Raw genomic sequence first — 21377 nt, forward strand, 5'->3', positions numbered from 1 at the left:
TCTGGCTGTTATGGAACTTGCTTTGTAGACCAGGATGGCCTTGAACTCACAGAGATCTAACTACCTCTGCCTCCCAAGTGCTGGGGTTAAAGGTGTGTGCCACCACTGCCTAGCTACATACATTTTTATGTTTCTTATATTCATACTAAGATAAAAATAGCTGTATATTCTTAGTAATTATAATTCTTGTAACAAAAGCTAAAACATGTATATATTAAATTGAAAACCAATACAAACCAATAAAATTCAAATTACTTTATTATAACAAATGAACTTATTTGCACAAATAGAAAAATGTTGTAAAGAAAGAAAACATGAGAATTTGGTTTATTAGCAAACATCTGTAGCTTCAGATCTTACTCCGTTCTTAAGCTGCTTGAATATATTGTCCTTTTTGGTTTTTCAAGACAGGGTTTCTCTGTGTAGCCCTGGCTGTCCTGGTCTAGGCTGACCTCAAACTCAAGAGATACACCTGCCTCTGCCACCTGAGTGCTGGGATAAAAGTCACGTGTCAACACTCACAGCCTGAATATATTTTCTTTAACAATGTTAAAAAATGCTTGTATCTTGTCATTTCTGGTTCTCAGGCCATAAAGTGGAAGTCATCTAAGAACAACTTTATAAGGTGAGACCCCACATAGACAAAAAACTCAAACTGTCTTTACTAAAATCTGCAAGAATGACTATTCGCTCCAATTGTTTTTCCATCTGTAACAGGATTTTTTTTTACTACTTATTTGCTATTAGATATGTTGGTAACACACAATCCTCTAAGTCCCTCCACTTAAGTGCCACAATGTACTGGCACTGGCTCCTGGTACAAACTTCTCTGGGTACTGCACTGACTGTCATGTCTAGAGCAGACAGGAAGTTATGTATACAAGAGCAGCACACCATCTTCCTCAACTTCACACAGTCCATGCTCTGTAGCTTCACTGGTTTTATTTTCCAGGTAAGATTTTAATTTTGAATACTTAACACTGTTGTTGATGTGCATTTCACTCTCTTCGTGTTTACTAAGAATATGTGACAAATGCTGCCAATCTTTGCACCCGTTCTCATTTCTCAGTTGGTTTTTCCCTTCCCCAAAGAGTCTGCAATAGAGGCAGAACACCGAGTCTTTGGAGGCCGAATAGAGTAGCCAGGACCTGGTGGTTTTCTCACCACTTGGAAGAATCCGTGTGTAGTACGCTTCTGAAAACTTCCTTCCAGTGCTGTCTTTTGGAAAATTAAAATTTCTTACTTGAGGTGGATTATTTTTGACAAGAGTATCACGTTGTTTCATATTCAATATTCGGGGCCATGAACCTGGGTCTGAAGGCAGCACTCCTGACATCTCAGAGTCTTCTGAACTGTCTTCCAGTTGCTCTTTCACCATATCAGGTCCCGCTGTCACTGGGGGCGAGTTCACAAGCCGCTCCTCCCGTGATGCATCCTGGCTACATTGTACTGCAACTCCTATTACCTCTGAAACCTTTTCCTTTTTCTCTGGTATTTCTCCTATTTTTTCTGAAAGTGTACTTGATTCATGTAATTTTCTTTCATTTTCTTCTCTGACAGCATTCCTTTTCCTGTTCTGTAAAAGTGCTATTTTTGATTTTGTTTCCATTATCTGTGAAGAAATAGATTACGATTTTATTGGCATTTATAAAATTGAAATACAGCCAGGCGTTGGTGGCGCACGCCTTTAATCCCAGCACTCGGGAGGCAGAGAACTCTGTGAGTTCGAGGCCAGCCTGGTCTCCAGAGTGAATGCCAGGATAGGCTTCAAAGCTACAGAGAAACCCAGTCTCAAAAAACCAAAAAAAAAAAAAAAAATGAAATACAAAAATAAGACCAGGCAATGGCTTATTGTTAGCTTTCAAAGAAGTAAGGCATACCAAGCACGCACTCAGTGTACATATATTCACAAAAGCACTCATACTCTTAAAATATAAAAACAAAAATAGGCATAGCATACCTACCTAGATGGCTGCAACTGACAGTGACAAGTGGATATTCACTAAAGCTCTGATGGGAATTTAACAATGTAAGTTGAATTGGGAAAGCAGTTTGAACTGTTAAGTGTTGGGAGAGATGTTGGGCCCCAGCTGCAACAGGGTCTCCATGAATTCAGCCTGGGCCTTGCCCAGCTGGCATCAAAAACATGAGCTCTTACACCTGGGGTTTTTCCACGGTGCTATAAGTCTGTATATAAGGCTGCTGCTTCCCTGGAATCAAGCTGGACAGACACACCCTCTCCTAGCACAAACCACTGGACATGTCATCTTTTAGTTACATCTCCAGGCTTTTGCCCAATACTCGGACTTAGTTGTATCTCAGATGCCACAACACAGAGAAACCATTTCAACAAACAATAAATTTTATGTGTGTGTGTGTATATATATATATCCTCCACCCTTCAAGGCAGTATGCCACTATGTAGCCTGGCTGCCCTGAATCTATGTAGATCTGCCTACTTCTGTTCTGACTAAAGGTATCCATCCATCTAGTCCAGTTTTTTTTTTTTTTTTTTTTTTTTTTTTAAGGCTTATTTACTTATACAAAGGTATTTTGCCCCCAGGTATGAGTTATGTGCATGCCTGGTTATAGATGATTGTAAGCCAGTATATGGGTGTTGGGAATCAAATTTGAGCCCCTTGCAAGAGCAACAAGTACTCTAAACTTCTGAGCCACCTCCCCAGTACCCCCACCCCACAAAAGCAATTTAATGGCAAAATTGCCATAATCCTTTTTACACATGTACACAAGTGTATATATGTAACAAAGATCTCTATTTCTGTAGTTACCAATATTCTGTTCAGTATTCTTCATTTATTTATTTATTTTTTGGTTTTCCAAGACAGGGTTTCTCAGTGTTACAGTCTTGGCTGTGCTGAAACTCTTTGTAGACCGGGCTGGCCTTGAACTCACAGAATTCCACCTGCCTCCTGAGTACTGGATTAAATGTGTGCACCACCATGCCCAGCTCTATTAGATTTTTTTTTTTTTTTGAGAGGCTTCACTATGTAGTTCCACCTGGCCTCAAACTCCACAGACATCCCAAGTGCTAGTATTAAAGGTCTGCCACCATGTGGGTCATTTGTGGCTTGGGCCTTTAATCCCAGCACTCAGGAGGCAGAGGCTGGGGGATCTCTGTGAGTTCAAGGCCAGCCTGGTCTTCAAAGAGAATTCCAGGACAGCCTCCAAACATTCAGAGAAACGCTGTCTCAGAAAAAAAGAAAAAAAAAAAAAGGTGGCCACCATGACCAGACATGGCACATTCTTCATTTTTATCATTACTTTTCAAATCCATTATAGAAAAAAAGCATTTGTGGATTTTAAGTGAGACTTACACACCATTTCCTTCCTTCCTTATTCATGGGCTCAGGTTGTCTTTATTTTATAGCACTCACAAAGCTCTGGGTTTGATACACAGCATCACATAAGCTAGCTGGGGGGGGGGGTAACACATGCCTGTAATTTTGGGTTGGGAGGGTTACAGGGGGATGTCAGAAATTCAACGTTATCCTCAGCAACGTAACTAGTTTCAAGCCAGGCTGGACTAGAAACTGTCTCAAAAAGCAAAACAAGAGATCGCTCAGCAGTATAGTGTGTGGCTTTTGAAGAGGACCTAAGTTCTGTTCCAGTGTTGTACAGCTAGCTCACAAAGGCCTGTAACTCAAGCTCCAGGGGATCTTCCAGGGGATCTGATGCCTCTTTTAGCCTCCATGGGTAACTGCAATCATAAGCACACAATCACATACACATGCAATTAAAATTAAAACAAAATCTGAGGGCTTGGGAGTTAACTCAGTCCCTAAGAGCACTCAGTGTTCTTTCAGAAAACCTGGTTTTTGATCCCAGCAACAACATGGTGGCTTACAACTATTTGTAATCCCAATCCAGGGGAATCCAATGACTTCTTTTGACCAACAAGGGCACCAGGCATGAATGTGGCGCACATATAAAAACACAGGCAATACACTCATGCACATAAAATATCTAAAAATTAAAGCAATATCTTAAACATAGGAAAGTGCCATTCCCTTACTAAATTTTTAAATATATTTTTGTTTTTCTTTCTTTCTTCCTTCCTAATTTTTGAAGATTTATTATGAAAAAGTATTCTCTTCATGTATGCCTACAGGTCAGAAGAGGGCATCAGATCTCATTATAGATGGTTTTGAGGTACCATGTGGTTGCTGGGACTTGAACTCGGTACCTCTGGAAGAGTAGTAGTCAGTGCTCTTAACCTCTGAGCCATGTTTCCAGGACCCCCCCCCAACCCAGTCCTTACTAAATTTTTAAACATGGTCTCTCTAAATGCCAGGCTGGCCTTGACTTTTCCCTGCTATACATGGCAGAACTGTATTTTATTATGGCAGACAAGGAAGGCATTTTAAACGATTTTCTTTATTCCTTTTTAAAAAACTTTTTGAGACAGGGTTTCTGTGTGAGCCTTGGCTGTCCTGGAACTCACCTCTGCTTCCCATGTGCTGGGATTAAAGGCATGAACCACCTGGCGACCAATCAGCACTTAAAACAGATTTTTATGTAGCCCAGGCTGGCCCCAAGTTTGTTCCATAGCCAAGGATGACTTTGAACTTTCATTTCTTTATTTTAGGTAGATGTAAATGTATATACATAGACCATGACACAAATGTGGAAGTCAGAGGACAATTCAGTTCAGTCTCATCCTGTAGGCTATAGGATTGAACCCAAATTGTCAGACTTGGTGACAAGTGTCTATCCACTGAACCCTCTCTCTAGCCTGACCCTAAAACTCTGATCCTTCAGTTTCTACCTCCTGAGTGCCAGGAATACAGGAATGTACCTACACGCCAGTTTTATGAGGTACTTGGAATGAACCCAGAGTTTTATGCATGCTAGGTAAGCAATAATGAGCTATATACCAATCCCCTTAATTTGCAAATCATGGATTATCCTTTAATTATTTTGTTCCTAATTTAAGAATCATCAACTTGGGCTGCGTGTGGTGGTACATGCCTTTAGTCCCAGCATTCAGGAGGCAGAGGCAGGTAGATCTCTTTATGGTCGAGGAAGGCCTGGTCTACAAAAACTTCCAGGATAGCCAGGGCTACACAGAGAAACCCTTTCTTGGGGAAAAACAAAAACAAAAACCAAACAAACAAACAAAAATAATCACTGACTTCTCGTTTTGATTTTTTTTTGGAGACAGGGGCTTTCTACAAATCCCTGGCTGTTCTGGAACTTACTACCAGGCTGGCTTTGAACTCACTAAGAGCCACCTGCCTTTGCCTCCTGAGTGCTTTGATTTTAAAGGCATTTACTACCACACCTGGTATCAACAGACTTCTCAGTAAGGATGATGGGAATTCACATTCACATAACCCAGCCACACACCCAGTCACAGGATGCCTTAGGCAAAATGATTTGTTGAGGGTCTATCATGTGCCAACAGGATGTAGAAGATCATACTGAGCATCTACCCACTAGATGCCAAGAGCACCCTTAAAGCATTGGCAGTAAAAAATGTTCCCCCAATCACTGGCTTAGATCAAGTGATTTGGGGAACTTCGGTTTCTCAGCCAATAAATACACTTGCTGAAACTCAATGAGAAGAGCACTGACTCCAATGTCCTCTCACCTGTATACGAGGGTATGAAGTTCACCTGCACTCACACTCATATATTAGCCACACACCATAGTAACCATTTATTTCATATAACTAAGTATTTTCTTAAACTTTATTTTTGTTTTTATTTGGGGAGTGGTGCCAGTAGAGGCCAGACGTCGTATCTCTTGGGAGTTACAGGTGGTAGTGATCCACCTGATGTAGGTCCTGGGAATTGAACTTCTGTCCTCTGGAAAAGCAGCAAATGCTCTTAACCACTGAACCATCTAGCTCCTTATTAAAAAAAGAATAGCTTTATATTTTATGACTCTACTCATTATTCAGTGATAAGCAACTATTTTTTTTCTTTTTCTGTGTGTGTGTGGGTGGTGGTGGTGGTGGTGCTATCAGGGACTTAACCCAGAACTATGTGTATACCAAGGAAGCCCTCTGCTTTTTCTTAAAAGGTTCATATATCACTTAGGTTTCTCTACTGCTCTTCTCTGAAGACCTGCTACTGCCCACTTTTAAATAAGATCAAGATAGACAGCTGCGGCCTTTTGATTACACATATTTCCCCATCTTACTTTCTTCTCTTCAAACCTTTTCTTCTTTTTTGGTTTTTCGAGACAGTGTTTCTCTGTATAGCTTTGGAGCCTATCCTGGCACTAGCTCGGTAGACCAGGCTGGCCTCGAATTCACAGAGATTCACCACCTGCCTCTGCCTCCCAAGTGTTGGAATTAAAGGCGTGCACCACCACCACCCAGCTATTTATGAAATTGCTAAAGAAAAAAAATAATAATAGCTGGGCAGTAGTGGCGAACACCTTTAGTCCCAGCACTTGGGAGGCAGAGGCAGAGGCAGAGGCAGAGGCAGAGGCAGGCGGATCTCTGAGTTTGAGACCAGCCTTGTCTGTAAGAGCAAGTTCCAGGACCGCCTCCAAAGACACAGAGAAACCCTGTCTTGAAGAAAAAAAAATTAATAATAGTATTTAGCCACATCTCTGAGACAAGGTCTTGTTTTGTAGCCTTGGATGATCTAACTTCCTAGGTAGAACAGAGTGGCTTCCACCTCAGAGATCCACCTGCCCCTGCCTCCCTAGTGCTGGCACATGCCATCATCACAGGTATTAAAACTTAAGAGCCCAGCATAGCAGTAAACACTTGAAGCTGAGTACTCCTGCAGTACAATGGGAGACGGCAACAAGAGAATCGACAGAGCTTTAAGGCCAGATAGCCTGGTACACTAATTACATGAGATAATTGTCTCAAACAAGGTAGAAGGCAAGGACAGACCCCAGGTTGTCTTCCAACTTTCACACACAGGCACTTGCATTCACATAAACACGCATGCATATGCACACACAAGCAAAAGGGGGGGTTATTAGGGGCTAGAGAAGTTAAGCAATTAAGAGCACTGTGGTGCTTGCTCTTCCAGAGGATCTGGGTTACATTCCTAGAACTCACATGTTGGCTCACATCTGTCTGTAACTACAGGTCCAGAGGATCCAACATTGTTTTCTGGCCTTTGAGGGCATAAAGGATGCATGTGATGCGCAGACAAACATGTACATAAAATAATATTTCAGGAACAAATCAAACAATGAATTACCTCTTTATATTCAGTGGCACAATTCTGGCAGCAGAAGCTCTTTTGCTGACCTGTAATCAGGACCCTGTGTCCAGTGTTTTTGGGCATGTACTTGCCACATTGCTCACAGCAGTTCATTATTAAACCATTAGTAAATCTGTATTCATTAAAGCAATTGTTACTACACAGTTTATGTGTTACATTGTTAACACTGATTTCATGGCGAACCTAAAAGAAAACAAAATTTCTTAAGACAGTAGTATACAATTTACCACCCTACAGTATTTGGATCCTTCCTTACAATACTTGGGAGGAGGATGAGGGGAATCATTATCCATACTTAGAATGCTGTCTGTGCACACAGCAGTAAGGTGGTTCTACAGCTGTAATTGAAACAACCTGAATGCCCCCAAAGCTACCTAACATCAGAATGAGGTACCAAGGACAATGTAAAATAAAGGACCCCCTGAATAATGTCTGACTCTTTCTCTTGAACATGCATCAAGCCATTTGTCCCACACATTCTTATAGGATCTGTTGCTTCTTTCACTGTCCTAAAATTACTGTATTATTACAACTAAATCCACAGAAACAGACATGTACTTTCTATAGTACATATATTTTTTTGAGGGGTGGAAGAGATTCTGGAACTAACTCTTATAGACCAGGCTGGTCTGGAACTCACAGAGATCCGCCAGTCTCTGCCTCCCGAGTGTTATAACTGAAGGTATGCGCTGACATCACTACCTGGCAAGGCCTCACTTTTAAACAGCCTTGGCTGTCCTGAAACTCAATGTATATAGACCTGGTTGGCCTCAAATTCACAGAGATCTGCCTGCCCCTGCTCCTCAGATGCTGGAATTAAAAATGTGCACCACCGCTTATTGGTAAATTCTTTCAATAAACAGAATTCTAACATCTCAGTAGTTCTTCCAACCTGAGCGTTTGGAATATGGACATTATGTAGATGGCAGAGCTTACTCTGGTACTTAAAACTCAGCATTATTCCTAGGAGCCTAAATAGTAGCAGTATAAAAAGCCAGACCTCTCCTAATTTATTACACATTATACATCTTGACTTAGTAAAAACTTCTTTTCTGAGACTCTGGGAGTATTCACAGGAAGACAGAGATGCACTATGAAGTTCTGGTAAAGACTTGCTTGACTCCACTGGAGGAATAACAGTTGCTGTCTTCATAGGATAATCTCTGGAATACAAGGGAGAAAGAAATGTGTTAAGATCACTGTACTTGAAAATCCACTCCCAGTGTTACTTCCACTATTTCCTAAATAATACAGGAGAAAACTCCTTTGTAACATCAAAAATGCACTAAAGTTCATAGAATTCAAGGATTAAAAAATGCTAGTAGTTGGGCTATAGATGGCTTAGTGGTTAAGGGTACTGGCTGCACTGGGTGGTGGTGGCACACACCTTTGATCCCAGCACTCAGGATGCAGATGCAGGTGGATCTGAGTTTGAGGCCAGCCTCATCTACAGAGCTAGTTCCAGGACAGCGAGGGCTATGTGAAGAAACCCTGTCGAAAAAGAGTGCTGGTTGCTCTTGCAGACGACCCAGGTTTGGTTCCTAGTGCTCACATGGAGGCTCATAACTGTCCTTAACCCCAGTTCCAGTGAACCGAGCATCTTCTTCGGGCCTCTGAGAGTACCAGGCATGCATGAAGTATACTTACATAGACACATGCAAAACAAAACAAAAAAATACTGGTAGGAAGAAACCAATGCTGCTAAAGAGATGGCTTGTTGGTGCATTGTACTGCTGCTCATAGAGAACCTGGGCTTGGTACCTAGCCTACATGAAGTACCACCTTTCAACCCTAGCTACAGAGTGATGCAACATCTGACTTTTGAGTGCACCTGTACTCACATGTACCTACACACAAACAAACACAACTTAAAAAATTTTTTGCCTTTATTTCTATTTTATGTATATGGTTATTTTGCCTACATGTATGTCTTTTTACCATATGGGTGCAATGCCTACAGGAGCCAAAAGATGGTGTTGAATCCCCTGGGACTGGAGTTAACTACAGTTAATCTGGATGCTGGAAAAACCAAGAGCAGCCAGTACTCTATAGCACTGAGCCATCTCTCCAGCCCCATAAAAATAACTCTTAAAAAATTTTGGGAGTGGGCCCAGAGAGATGGCCCGAACGGAAAAGGTACTTACTGTCAAGCTTGATGACCTAGGTTCGATCTCCTGGGACCCACATTGTAGAGGGAAAGGACCAACTTCAGTGGGTTATTTGTGAGCACACCACACACAGACACAGAGGCACACACACACAATGTAACCAAAACAAAACCCACATGTAAAAAGGGAAAGGCAAATGTAGCACCCAAGAGAAGGGTACTATATTTCTGTACCTCCACACATTCTTCTGTTCAAACTACAGTATATAGGGGGTCTGGAAAATAAACCAAAAAAAACCCCTACAGTATAGATGAGCCTAAAGTTCTAGAATAACCCAATCTTAAAACTTGAAAACATTGGGCTGGAGAGATGGCTCAGCAGTTAAGAGCACTGACTGCTCTTCCAGAGGTCCTGAGTTCAATTACTGGCAACCACATGGTGGCTCCCAACCACTCTGAATGAGATCTGGTACCCTCTGCTGGCATGCCGGCAGAAGACTGTATACATAATAAATAAATAAAATCTTTAAAAACAAACAAAAAACAAACAAAAAAACCTTGAAAACATCTCTGTAACATCTACCACAAGTCTAGCTTACATTTATATCCAGAGTATTTATTTATACCGGTAGCATTAAACCACATGGAGAAACACTGAGGTCTGCTTACTTTTTACATGTTACATTCCGTGTCTTTCGAGTGCGTTTATGAGAGAAAGAAGAAAGGCAGGTAGTTGAACAGAAGAGATGAGCTGATCCTTTTCGCTGATAAGCCGTCTGTCCCTTCTGTAGAGGATTTTTGCAGTTTGCACAAGTGATTTTAGGTTTAGTAAGATACTGGTTTGAGGGCTGGAAATTCTGTTTAGGAAGTGAGGCCACTGGTGATAAAGAATCCATCCCTTGCTGTTTCTGGTTACGAGGAAATGATGCTGATTGTGAGATCCATGAATCTTAAAAATGAAACACATAAGAAAAAGTTATGGAATAAATAAAAATACACATTAGGACACATTTGAATTTAAATCTTGAAGAGATTCTTAAGTACGTGGTTAAGGCAAAATATCTTTGACAATCAATCCAGGATTCCTCCCACTGTTTGACTGGGTATGAAATGTTTCCTGTGAGTTCATTTGTTTCAACAGTTGTATCCAGCTGGTGTATACAGGGCCTACCTGGTAGAGACAGGGATTAAGGGGAAGGTCGTAAGGTTACAGCACTAGCTTACTAGTTACGGCCCAGCTCTCTGTGGTGTCATGTAAGAAGCAAGTACTACCCTGGGTGGTGGTGTAATCTATAATCCTGGTATGATGGAAACAGTAGGATGACCACAAGTTTGAGGCTAGCCTGGGCAACACCACCTCTAAAATCAAATGTTACAGGCAGCTGCCACTGGCTCCTCTAGCTTTGGGGATGCCTGTCATCATTCCCTGCTGCAGTGGATTATACTCTCTCAAACTATGAGCCAAAATATGTCCCTTCTACCTCAAGCTGCTTTTTTCAGGTATTTAATAACAAATATTTTTAAAAAGTAGCTAATACAACTACTTCATTTGCATTCTAGGAATTACCTTTCATCAGGGAAAAAGTAAATGTTTCCTAAGATTATGACATGTGGCAAATCACCAGCTATTTATTGTCAGACTCCTCAGACAAAATCTGTCTCCTGAATTTACTAGATTATGCAAGTACAATAAGCTCTTAGGGTTTGTTGTTACTTTTCTGTGATGCTAGGGATATACATGCTAGATAAAATTCTCATCCCTCTGTATTGTTTTTTATGTTATATACTGAAATTATAACTAATTCCCCAGTACATAAATAAAAATAAGTAATAATAAATAGAAGTTATACTCTGGGGTTAAACTTTCTCTGCTAACTTAAATTCAGATACAAACCAGATTTAGGCAGCAGCAGGAATAAAACACAGCAATCTCTACAAGATTTGTCATTACTAATACTATGGGAGAAATAAAATCTCAACTCTCAATACAGTCTTGTGGACTTACTGATACTTAAGGGAAGCATATTTATATATAATTAGGAAACTAAGATACCCTTACTATATTGCCTAAGATGTAGTTTATCTGAAAAAAAAAAAAATCACTTTAGGTTTGGCACATACATAAAGCAATTGTGTCCATTTTTCCAATGTAAATATTTAAATTCCTAAATAGAACTTTTAGCTGGGTATGGTTCTGCATGCCTGCAATCCCAAGTGCTACAGAGGCAAGATGACGGAATGAGTCCTAGGCCTAGTCTAGGTTCTAGACACCCTGTCTTTAAATACATCAGTTAATGCCGGGGCGGTGGTGTTGCACCACTTTAATCCCAGCACTCAGGAGGCAGAGACAGGAAGGTCTCCCTGAGTTCGAAGCCAGCCTGGTCTACAGAGTGAGTTCCAGGACAGGTTCCAAAGCTACACAGTGAAACCCTGCTGCAAAAAAACAAAACAAAAACCAAAACAAGTCAGTTAATTTACCAACTGGCAGAGCAGAGGAGGAGGTATTAGTGTTTCTGGTCAACTTATAGCCAAAACTCCAACATCACATCTTCAGGATACATTTTAAGATTACAAGAGTCTGTCTTAATCACTGTTCTGTTGCTATGAAAAGACATCATGACCAAGACTAGTCTTCTAAAAGAAACCATTTAGTTAGGTGCTTGCTTACACTTTCAGAGTGTCATTCCATGATTAATATTGCTGAAAGCAGACAGGCATGGTGCTGGAGCAGTAGCTGAGAACTTTACATGCTGATCAGCAGGCAGCAGGAAGCGAGAAAGAGAGACTGGGCCTGCTATGTGTTTTTGAGGCCTATATTATTTATCCCAGATCTTTCCATAGATGCAAGGGAAGCTGGGTGTGATGGTACACTCTTTTATTTTCTGTACTCTGGAATTTGTGAGTTTGAGGCTATCCTGTTCTGCATAGTGAGTTTCAGGGCAGTCAGAGATACAGTGAGACCCTGTCTCAAAAAACAAACAAACAAAAACCACACACACACACACACACACACACACACACACACACACACACACACACACACTCTCTCTCTCTCTCTCTCACTCTTACACTCTTAATATAAATAATAGGGAATTTCTTTTTAAGTTAAGCCAGTAATGGTGGCACATACCTTTAATCCTTACACCCAGGAGACAGAGACAGGAGGATCTGTGAGGCTGAGGGCAGTCTGAGTTTAAAAGCTGTCATGATTACATAGTGAGACCCTTCAAGATTTTTTTTTAAGGTTAAAAAGGAAAAAAAAATTTTTTGTGAGTTCGAGGTCAGGCTGGTCTACAGTGTGAGTTCCAGGATGGCCAAGAAGACACAGAAAAAAAAAAAGGAACAAAAAAAGAGCATGCATCTATAATCCCATTGTTGGGAAAATAGAAAAAGGGAAACCTGGGACTTGCCAGCTAACAAGTCTAGCTGAACTGGTAAGCATCAGGGTCAGGAAAAAAACAAACAAAAAACCAACCACTATTTCAAAAAATAAGGTAGATGAGATACCCATTCATCAGAATGGCTAAAATTAAAACATCAATGACAGCTTATGCTAGAAAGGATATGGAGAAAGGGGAACACTACTCCATTCTGGTGGGAGTGCAAACTTGTATAGCTGCTGTGGAAATCAGTATGGCGATTTCTCAGAAAATTAGAAATTGACCTACCTCATGACCTCCAATTCCACTTTTGGGCATATATCCAAAGGAGGCATACTCAAACCACAAGGACATTTGCTCAACTACGTTCATAACAACATTATTCGTAATAGCCAGAACTTGGAAACAACCTAGATTCCCCACAACTGAAGAATGGATAAAGAAAATGTGGTACATTTACACAATGTAGTACTACTCAGTGGTAAGAAACAATGACATCCTAAAATTTTCAGGCAAATGTACAGAACCAGAAAAAGCCATCCTGAGTTAGGTAACCCAGACCCAGAAAGACAAATACAGCATGTACTCACTCGTAAATGTATACCAGACATAACGCAAAAGATACCCAGCCTATAATCCACAACCCCAGAGAAGCTAGAACTCTCTTCTAGAAACAGATGGAAGCAGATGCAAAAATCCACAACTAACAATCAGGCCAAGCTCCTGGAATACAACCGAAGTGAAGGAGGAGGGATAATATGAACAAAGGAGTCAAGACCATGATGGGGAACCCACAGAATCAGCTGATGTGAACTAGTGAGAGATCACTAACTCAAGTCTGACAAATGGGGAACCTGCAAAAGACCAAACTAGACTCCCTGAATAGGTGACAGTAGTGCAGCTGGGATAATATATGAGGCCTCTGGCAGTGGGTCCAAGATCTAACTCTAATGTACAAACTAAGTGGAGCCCATTCTATATGGAGAGATACCTTGCTCAGCCTAGACACAGGGTTGTGGGGAATGGGGAGGTGCCTTGGTCCTGCCTCAACGAGATGATGGGACAGATTTAGTAGACTCCCAGAGGAAGTCTTCCCCTCTCCGAGGAGCAGATGGGAGGTGAAGTAAGGGGATAGGGAGGAGAGGAGGGGGAACTGGGATTGGAATGTAAAAAATAAATTAACATAGAAAGAAAGGAAGGAAGGAAGGAAGGAAGGAAGGGAGGAAGGGAGGGGGAGGGAGGGAGGGAGGGAGGGAGGTTAGCAGAGGAAGACAGCTCTGGCCTCCAGACACATATGTACCGACTCACACAGAAAGTTCATACAACTTACTGCGTACCAGGATTGTGGTGTGCTGCAAATCTTCCATTCTGAAGTGCATCTGCTGCATCCATCCTACCAGGATTAAAAGGTCCTACACCAGTCTTGGTCTGTGAAGTTAAAGATGAGGTATATATTTGTACATTAACATTACATCCTTGAGTGACATCTCCCAAACTGGTACTCTACAGTGATGTACAATCATTAAGCTTCTATCTCACCCAGCATTCAGGGCTTACAACTGTTTCTAAAGTTGTAACATTAGTATTATTAGAGTCAATTCTGTAGTGACACCAATAATACTCATTCATGAATTTACCTTACTTCTTGATAGACTGGAAATGAAGAAATCCAAATTCTTGGTACTATGTTTGTTTCCATGAGGTTCCCATTCAGTAAAATTGGTAGGATTTTTCTCATCCCCTCCATTTGTTTCTGTGTCCCCTTCATCATCAATAACAATTGTTTCATATGTATTTCCCTTTTGAGAAGTCAAATCTTTCAAAGAAGGAGGAATTATGGAATAATTTCCCTGTGGATTTTCGTGTTTTGAAGATGCAAATACAAAGTTCCTTTCCTCAGCTCTTGCTGGAGTACAAACTGGAGGCTGTACTGATTCAACAAACACAACATCATCATCTTCCACAGGTGAGTTTCTAGATGCATTGACTAACGAACTAGCTGGATCACCAAATGAATCCACATCTGTGAGATGAGCTGCCATGGCTAAATTTCCTAGTAAAGCATAAGCCTGTACAGTCACCTAATCATCCCACTGAATATTTATCCATGCCAGAGAATCTGTAAGAGACAGAAAACAAAGAGGATTATTTTCATTTTACTGCACCAATAACACTGTTTAAAAAAAAAAAATTATGTGATACTTATTCTGATTTCCTGTTAACCACTTTGTTAAATTCCACTTCTTTGTGGAGTTTAATGAAAATTATGCAGTTTGATAATAACTATGTCCACTTTATACTACTCTCCATTCACAACAAAAATAGCCTATGCTTTCTTTAAATTTTAACAAAATTTGGGCTGGAGAGATTGCTTGGCAGTTAGGAGGGTCTACTGTTCTCTTATAAGACCTGAGTTCAGTTTCCAGCATCCATACCAAGAGAATCACAACTGCATTTAACTTCAGCTCCAGGGGTCCTGATACCTCATCTAGACTCCACAGGGACCTACATACATCCACAACTGTACATGTCCACACAGACACAATTTAAAAAAAAAAAATCAATCTGTCTGTCTGTCTATCTATCTATCTATCTATCTATCTATCTATCTATCTATCGAGAGGCCTCTATCTATAGAGAGGCCAGTGGCACACAACTTAAAAAAAAATGTTTTTCTAATTTTATTAATTTGTACTTTTTTTTTTAATGCATGAGTGCTCTGCATGTATAGCTGCAGGCCAGAAGACGGCATCAGAACCTATGAACCTATTGTAGATTGGTTGTGAGCTACCATGTGGTTGCTGGGTATTGAACTCAGAACCTCTGGAAGAGCAGCCAGTGCTCAGCACTTAAGAGGCAGAAGCAGAGGCAAGAGGAGCTCTAAGTTTGAGGCGAGTCTGGTCTACACAGAAAAGTTCCAGGACAAACAGAGCTACAGAGACCCTGTCTCAAAAAAACTGAAACCAAAATAAAAAAAAAAAATAATAAAATTCCACCAAATACCAGCAACTCACGGTCCTTACATAATTACTATACCAGATGATCTTATTAACTAATGTCTATAATACTGTAACTCCCATTTCTCTCACGTTGTCAATTATTTTTATCTTTATATTTTTTCTTGTCTGTCCCTACCCCCACCTTAGGAAGCTTACTTAAGTCCTTTTGTCAGACAAAGGCCTTTTCTGCTCTTCCTCTTGTTTTTTTTTTTTTTTTTTTTTTTTGGGTCTTTCAAGACAGGTTTCACTGTGCAACAGTGCAACAGTCCAGGCTATCCTGGAACTCTGTAGACCAGGCTGGCCTCAAACTCAAGACATCTGCCTGTCTCTGCCTCCCAAGTGCTGGGATGCATTTTGGAGAGTCCAGGATTCTGAAAAGGCCAAAGACAGATGCAGGTGTGAAGCGGAGCAGGTTGGAGTCAGGAGACAGCCCTGTGTGTGCAGATGGCAGAGCTTCAGAAAGTGAAGCTGCCCAAAGGTCTCTGGAGCCCAAAAGATCATGAGTCAAATCCCATATGTCAGACTGAACTGTTTGTTTATATTGTCAAATTCTGGTTTCGCTTTCATCAATTGTAACTGCATGGTTCTTCTCTCTTGGAATAATAAATGTGTAACTATGTTTTATTTATGAGTACCCAGTTAAGAAACTTTGTGGACTTTTACTTATTGTAAATATTTAAAAAATTATTTAGCATATATGGATGTTTTGCCCGAATGCTTATCTATGCACTGCCTGTAGGCCTGGTGCCCAGTTCCCTGGAACTGGAGTTACAAACAGTTCGGAGCCATGAATGAAGTCGTGAATGCTGGGAACTGAACCACTTTCAACCCCCAGCCGCCCCCCCCACACACACACTGCAAATTGAGGACAAAATTCAGGAACTTATGCTTGCTAGCTAAGAGCTCTACCACTGAGCTAAATCCCCAATTCATTACTCTTTTTAAAAAATAATTTATTTTTATCTCATGTGAATTGATGTTTTGCTCACAGGTATGTCTCTGTATGAAGGTGTCAGATCCCCCTAGAACTGGAGTTACAAACAGTTGTTAGCTGCCACGTGGGTGTTAATATTCAAGTGCAAATGTTCTTAATGTCTGAGCCATTTCTTTAGCCCCAAGGCTTTGAACTACTACTACTACTTTTTTTTTTTTTTTTGGTTTTTCAGAGACAGGGTTTCTCTGTGTAGCTTTGGAGTCTATCCTGGCACTCACTCTGGAGACCAGGCTGGCCTCGAACTCACAGAGATCTGCCTGCCTCTGCCTCCTAAGTGCTGGGATTAAAGGTGTGCACCACCAATGCCCTAGGGCTTTGAAATTCTAAAGCAGCAGCAACATGTGGATCATAACACCTTTGGCAAACCTTTATCAAAACCATTGTATTTTTTCTTTTTGAGACAGTGTTTCCCTGTATAGCCCTGGCTGTCCTGACACTTTGTAGACATTTGCCTGCCTCTGACTCCTAACTGCTAGGATTAAAGGCATGTGTCACAACCCACCATATTATAGTGTCTAAATTCTTTTAAATGTTTATTTAGTATTATTTAATTGTATGATTTTTTAAAATGTTTATTTAATTTTGTGTGTCTGGTTCCCCCCTACCACATCTCTCCAACAGGGTTTCTCTATATAGTCCAGTCTGGCCTTGAATTCAGAGTTCCCCCTGCCTCTATCTCCTGAGTACAGGGATCAAAGGCATGTGCCACTACACCCAGTCAAATATCCATTCTTAAAAACTAGACAGAGAATTCTACAGTCTGACACTACCCTAACTTTAAAAAGGCACATCTGATGGATACTGGAGAGATGGCTCACAGTTAAGAGCATTTGCTGTTCTTCCAGAGGAAGAGTTCTGATTCCAGCACCCAACTAATCCCACTTGCAAATACCTGGAACTCCAGCTCCAGCGAATCCAACTCTCTCTCTCAAAAATAAAAAAGATAGGGTTAACAAGTACTATATAGGGCCGGGGTTGGTGGCGCACACCTTTAATCCCAGCACTCGGGAGGCAGAGGCAGGTGGATCTCTGTGAGTTCGAGGCCAGCCTGGTCTACAGAGCAAGTGCCAGGATAGGCTCCAAAGCTACACAGAGAAACCCTGTCTCGAAAAACCAAAAAAAAAAAAAAAAAAAAAAGAGGAGGAGGAGGAGGAGGAGGAGGAGGAGGAGGTGGTGGTAGAGAGAAGAGGAAGAAAAATCACAAGGGCTGGAGAGATGGCTCAGTGGCTGCTCTTCCAAGGGACCAGGATTTAAGTCCCCACACTTCCAGTGCAGCTCCCAACCTGCTCTCTAGTTCTAAAGGATTTACTGCCCTCTTCTGGTGTTCTTGAACATTGCACCCGAGCAGCAAAACACCTATACAAATAAAATAAAATATTTTACAAACCAAAAGAACTCAATTTTTTCTCCCTCAATCTTAAAACATTTGCCAGTAATTTTTAGGTATTTAACGTTTATTTTAAAACTTACTTTAAATAGTTACTACTAGTTTAAAAAAAAAACAACAGAAATATCTATTGGAAAGGAGGTCAAAAATATTAAGTGCACAGGATTTTAATGAATTGGTGCTTAGTACTATTTAGGAGTTCTAGAGAAAAAAATGTTAGTGGTACCCACAGGTGGCACTGCCTCTACTATCCGGGCAGAGACCACTCAAGCAGCAACTTGACATAACAGAAGAGAGCAAACCTCATATGGAACAGTGTATCCTAGTAAGTTTAAACAGGAAAGCTATGCAAAATGACTCACGATGGAGATGTTTTCCTTATTTCTGCCAAATGTTTCACCAGATTGGCTTGAAAGTCCTAGAGTACAAGGACAAAACAAAACACCCTTTAGCACCAATAGCAAATGGAGGAGGTAGCATTCAACCCTGAACACCAGAGGAGGAAGTAAACCAAGGCGAAGTCGGTCCCGAGCTTTTCTAGCAACCTTCTCCAAATAAATAGCGATCAACTATTAAAATACTACAGCAGACCAAGATCTATTCTTTCCAGTTTCATTATTACCAGTAGTTCTGCAGAAGGATAAACGCGTCCTCCAGTGCCAGTAAGGGATTCCTATTTCTCCCAAGCCCACCCTGCGTTACCGCCCCACCACCACAACAGTATCAAGAAGGGGGAAGCGGTTCAACAACTGGTCCCAATTGCGGCAAGCACCTGCCCGGGACCTAAGGTTCCTACGCCTCGTAGGCCCGCGATAGGCACCAACCAAGTCAGCCAGGAGAAATTGCCTCACGTAAGAATATAAGCTGCTCAGCTCGGTGGAGAAGAGCAAAAGCGAAAACGCCGCAGGACTCAAGCGGCTCCGTCACCACCGAAAACTTGGGGTCTCGATCGGGCAGATGGGGAAAGCAGCCACCAGGCGGGAGGGCCAACGGGCCCCTCACCCGCCTACAAAACGAGGAAAACACCCCGCGACCTCCCGCGACCTCGGGTAGCCGCCGCCCCGCCCCGCCCTGCGTGCCCCGCCCCCGCCCAGGCGTCCGCCCCACCCAGCCCACCCGCCGCGCTCGCGCACTCCCTCGGGCCGCACGCAAAGACATCCGGGACATGAGCGCGGCCCCCGACGCGCCCCGAGGCCCCGACGCAGCAGCGATGCAGCAGCAATGCAGCAGCGGCGACATCCGCCACCGCGGTCTCAGACCCGGTCGGTGGGAGGCTCCCGACGCTGCCCTCACCCACCTCCGTCTCCTCCTCCCGAGGCTGCGCTGCTCCCAGCCACCCCCACTCTCCGCGGCCCTCGACAGGAAAGACAGCGGGGATAAGCCTCACCCGGTTCTGGCTGCAGCTCCGCGGAACGAACCTCCCCTCCCCCGGCCCACCCCCCTTCGGCGACACGCACAATTCCGCTCGGTCCAGTCCCGGCTTTAGCGCTGGTGAGGAGGAGGCAGAGGAGGCGGCGGCGCGGCGGAGCCCGGGGACGCCCCGCCCTCCGCACGCTCATTGGCTGCTGCCGAAGGCGGCCCGGAATGCCTCGGGCATGTCCATTGGCTCTGCCGGCCTTCTTTCACGACCCTCCTCGGTGAGGTAGTCGCAGCGGCTGTCCGTCAAATGTGGGCCACGCCCTCGGGCCTGCCGTTCCCTCCCCCCTGCCGCCAGCCTCGGGCTTCGCCAGCCCTCCCTCCCTCCCTCTCCCTCCCTCCCCCTCGTGCCCCCGCCCCGCCCCGCCCCCACTCGCCGGGTCCGCCCGGGTCAGGAGCCCGAGTGGCGAGGCCCGCAGTACAGGGCTCGCGGTTCGGGCCTCGGGGCGGGGCATCTTCGTCGAGGCTTCCCGTGGGCCCGGGATCGGGCCACCGGGCCTCGGCCTGCAGACGGTCGCCGCGGTCCCCCGCGACTCTGCCCGAGGAGAGACGCGCGCGGCCTCGATGCCCCAGCGTCCTCCCTGTCCAGACCCCCGCCCCCCTCCCAGGGCCCGGGAGACGGGCGAGCCCCGCGGTGCCTGCGGCGGGCCGAGGGGGCGGGCCGGGCCGTGGCTGCAGGGCACTGGCGCGCTGGCGGCCGCGCGGGCGCTTCCACCTTGCCTCGCCCGTGGGAATGGCCGGCCCCCCACCTCCGCCATGGCTGCGGCGGGAGGAGACGTCGTCCTCCATTTTGTGGGATCTGTTGGGAGAACTTGGTGCCATCAGCACCGGGCCCCGTGGGGCCGGGAAACTTGGCCCGCAGCAGCCCGGACCGCGCTCTACCATCGACCATGCGCTCGGCCGCTGAGGGCGTGCGCGCCTAGGCTGCGGCGGGGCCACACGACGGTGCGGGGCCCAGGTGCAGCCGCCGGAAGCCGCGGGCCCCCTAGCGGGCTCGCGCCCCAGGTCCGGGGCTGTGCGGGCTCGGCCGTCGGTGCCCGGCAGGGCGCGCGCTCCCGGGCCTGCCCGGCGTCTGTCCTCTACGTTGACGGGGCCTCGGGCCACCGCGCGCCCTCCGCTCCTCCTGCCCGCCGTGGCCCCGTGGGCAGCGACCCTCGCCCGGGAGCCCCGCCGGGCGCGTTCGGAGCGGAGCCGCGGGAGGGCGGCACGAGGGTCTTTTGTTCCTCGTCTACACCTACGGATGTCATGGTGCCGGATTTCCAGGACTCCAGTAAAGACCTGAGAGATGCGCCTCGCCCTGGCGGTTGTTAGCGGGATGACAACTGATGCTGTTGAGTTGCATCGAAGCAGTTGGTGATAGACCAAGTTGCTATATTCCATGCGAAAATACCCGATTCTTTTTCTTTTGAGACAGTGTTTATCTAGCACAGACAGCCCTTGAACTCTAGATCCTTTTCCTGCCTCTGGAATAATGGGATTGTAAGCATTTCACGAGTTTTGGTTTTGCCTTAGATATGATTTCTTTTTAATTTGTTTCTTATGTACATTGGTGTTTTCCCACAGAACTTGAATCACAGACAGTTGTGAGCTGCCATGTGAGTCCCAGGAATTGAACCCAGGCCCTCTGGAAGAGCATTCAGTGCTTTTAACCTCTAAGCCATTGCTCCAGCCCCTAGCTATAATTTCAAAACAAATCCCACACCTTGTGATACATGCCTATAATCCCAGCATTTAAGAGATGGAGGTAGGGCGAGCGGTGACCTTGTTCGCCTTTAATCCCAGCACCCTGGAGGCAGAGACAAGTGTATCTCTCAATTTGAGGCCAGTCGGTTCTATAGAGCAAGTTCCCAGACAGATGCCGTAAAGCTTCAGAGAAACCC

The 21377-nt window shown here is 44.0% G+C and overlaps 1 protein-coding gene across 13 annotated transcripts; it reads right to left on the bottom strand.

Moving 5' to 3' along the window:
* Window positions 1-240: 240 nt before the first annotated feature.
* Window positions 241-19612, bottom strand: Zmym5 (zinc finger MYM-type containing 5). Of its 13 annotated transcripts, XM_027390490.2 has the most exons (10): window positions 19469-19599; window positions 18444-18499; window positions 17978-18050; window positions 15857-16071; window positions 14339-14820; window positions 14039-14129; window positions 9991-10270; window positions 8215-8377; window positions 7191-7397; window positions 241-1612 (listed from the first exon to the last, which is right to left on the bottom strand). In XM_027390490.2, the coding sequence occupies exons 5-10, from the start codon at window positions 14741-14743 to the stop codon at window positions 872-874; spliced, it is 1887 nt and encodes a 628-aa protein (XP_027246291.1). In that variant the 5' UTR covers window positions 14744-14820; window positions 15857-16071; window positions 17978-18050; window positions 18444-18499; window positions 19469-19599; the 3' UTR covers window positions 241-871. The 13 variants fall into 13 exon arrangements, with proteins under 13 accessions (XP_027246291.1, XP_027246294.1, XP_035308880.1 ...); XM_027390493.2 differs by lacking the exon at window positions 15857-16071 and having other exon boundaries at window positions 19539-19606; XM_035452989.1 differs by lacking the exon at window positions 15857-16071 and having other exon boundaries at window positions 17897-18050; window positions 19539-19606.
* Window positions 19613-21377: the final 1765 nt, after the last annotated feature.

The sequence above is a fragment of the Cricetulus griseus genome (genome assembly GCF_003668045.3).
Source record: "Cricetulus griseus strain 17A/GY chromosome 1 unlocalized genomic scaffold, alternate assembly CriGri-PICRH-1.0 chr1_1, whole genome shotgun sequence".
Taxonomy (NCBI): Eukaryota; Metazoa; Chordata; class Mammalia; order Rodentia; family Cricetidae; genus Cricetulus; species Cricetulus griseus.

Bases quoted from the DNA above. Each gene is read 5' to 3' on its own strand.
- Zmym5 (XM_027390498.2), bottom strand. From the start codon at position 14,743: ATGGCAGCTCATCTCACAGATGTGGATTCATTTGGTGATCCAGCTAGT. The intron at 7,398-8,214 runs GTCTGGCTTTTT...GTTTTCTTTTAG, and splicing joins TGTGTAATAAATTAGGAGAG to GTTCGCCATGAAATCAGTGT. The intron at 1,613-7,190 runs GTAATTCATTGT...ATTTCTTCACAG, and splicing joins GTGCCACTGAATATAAAGAG to ATAATGGAAACAAAATCAAA.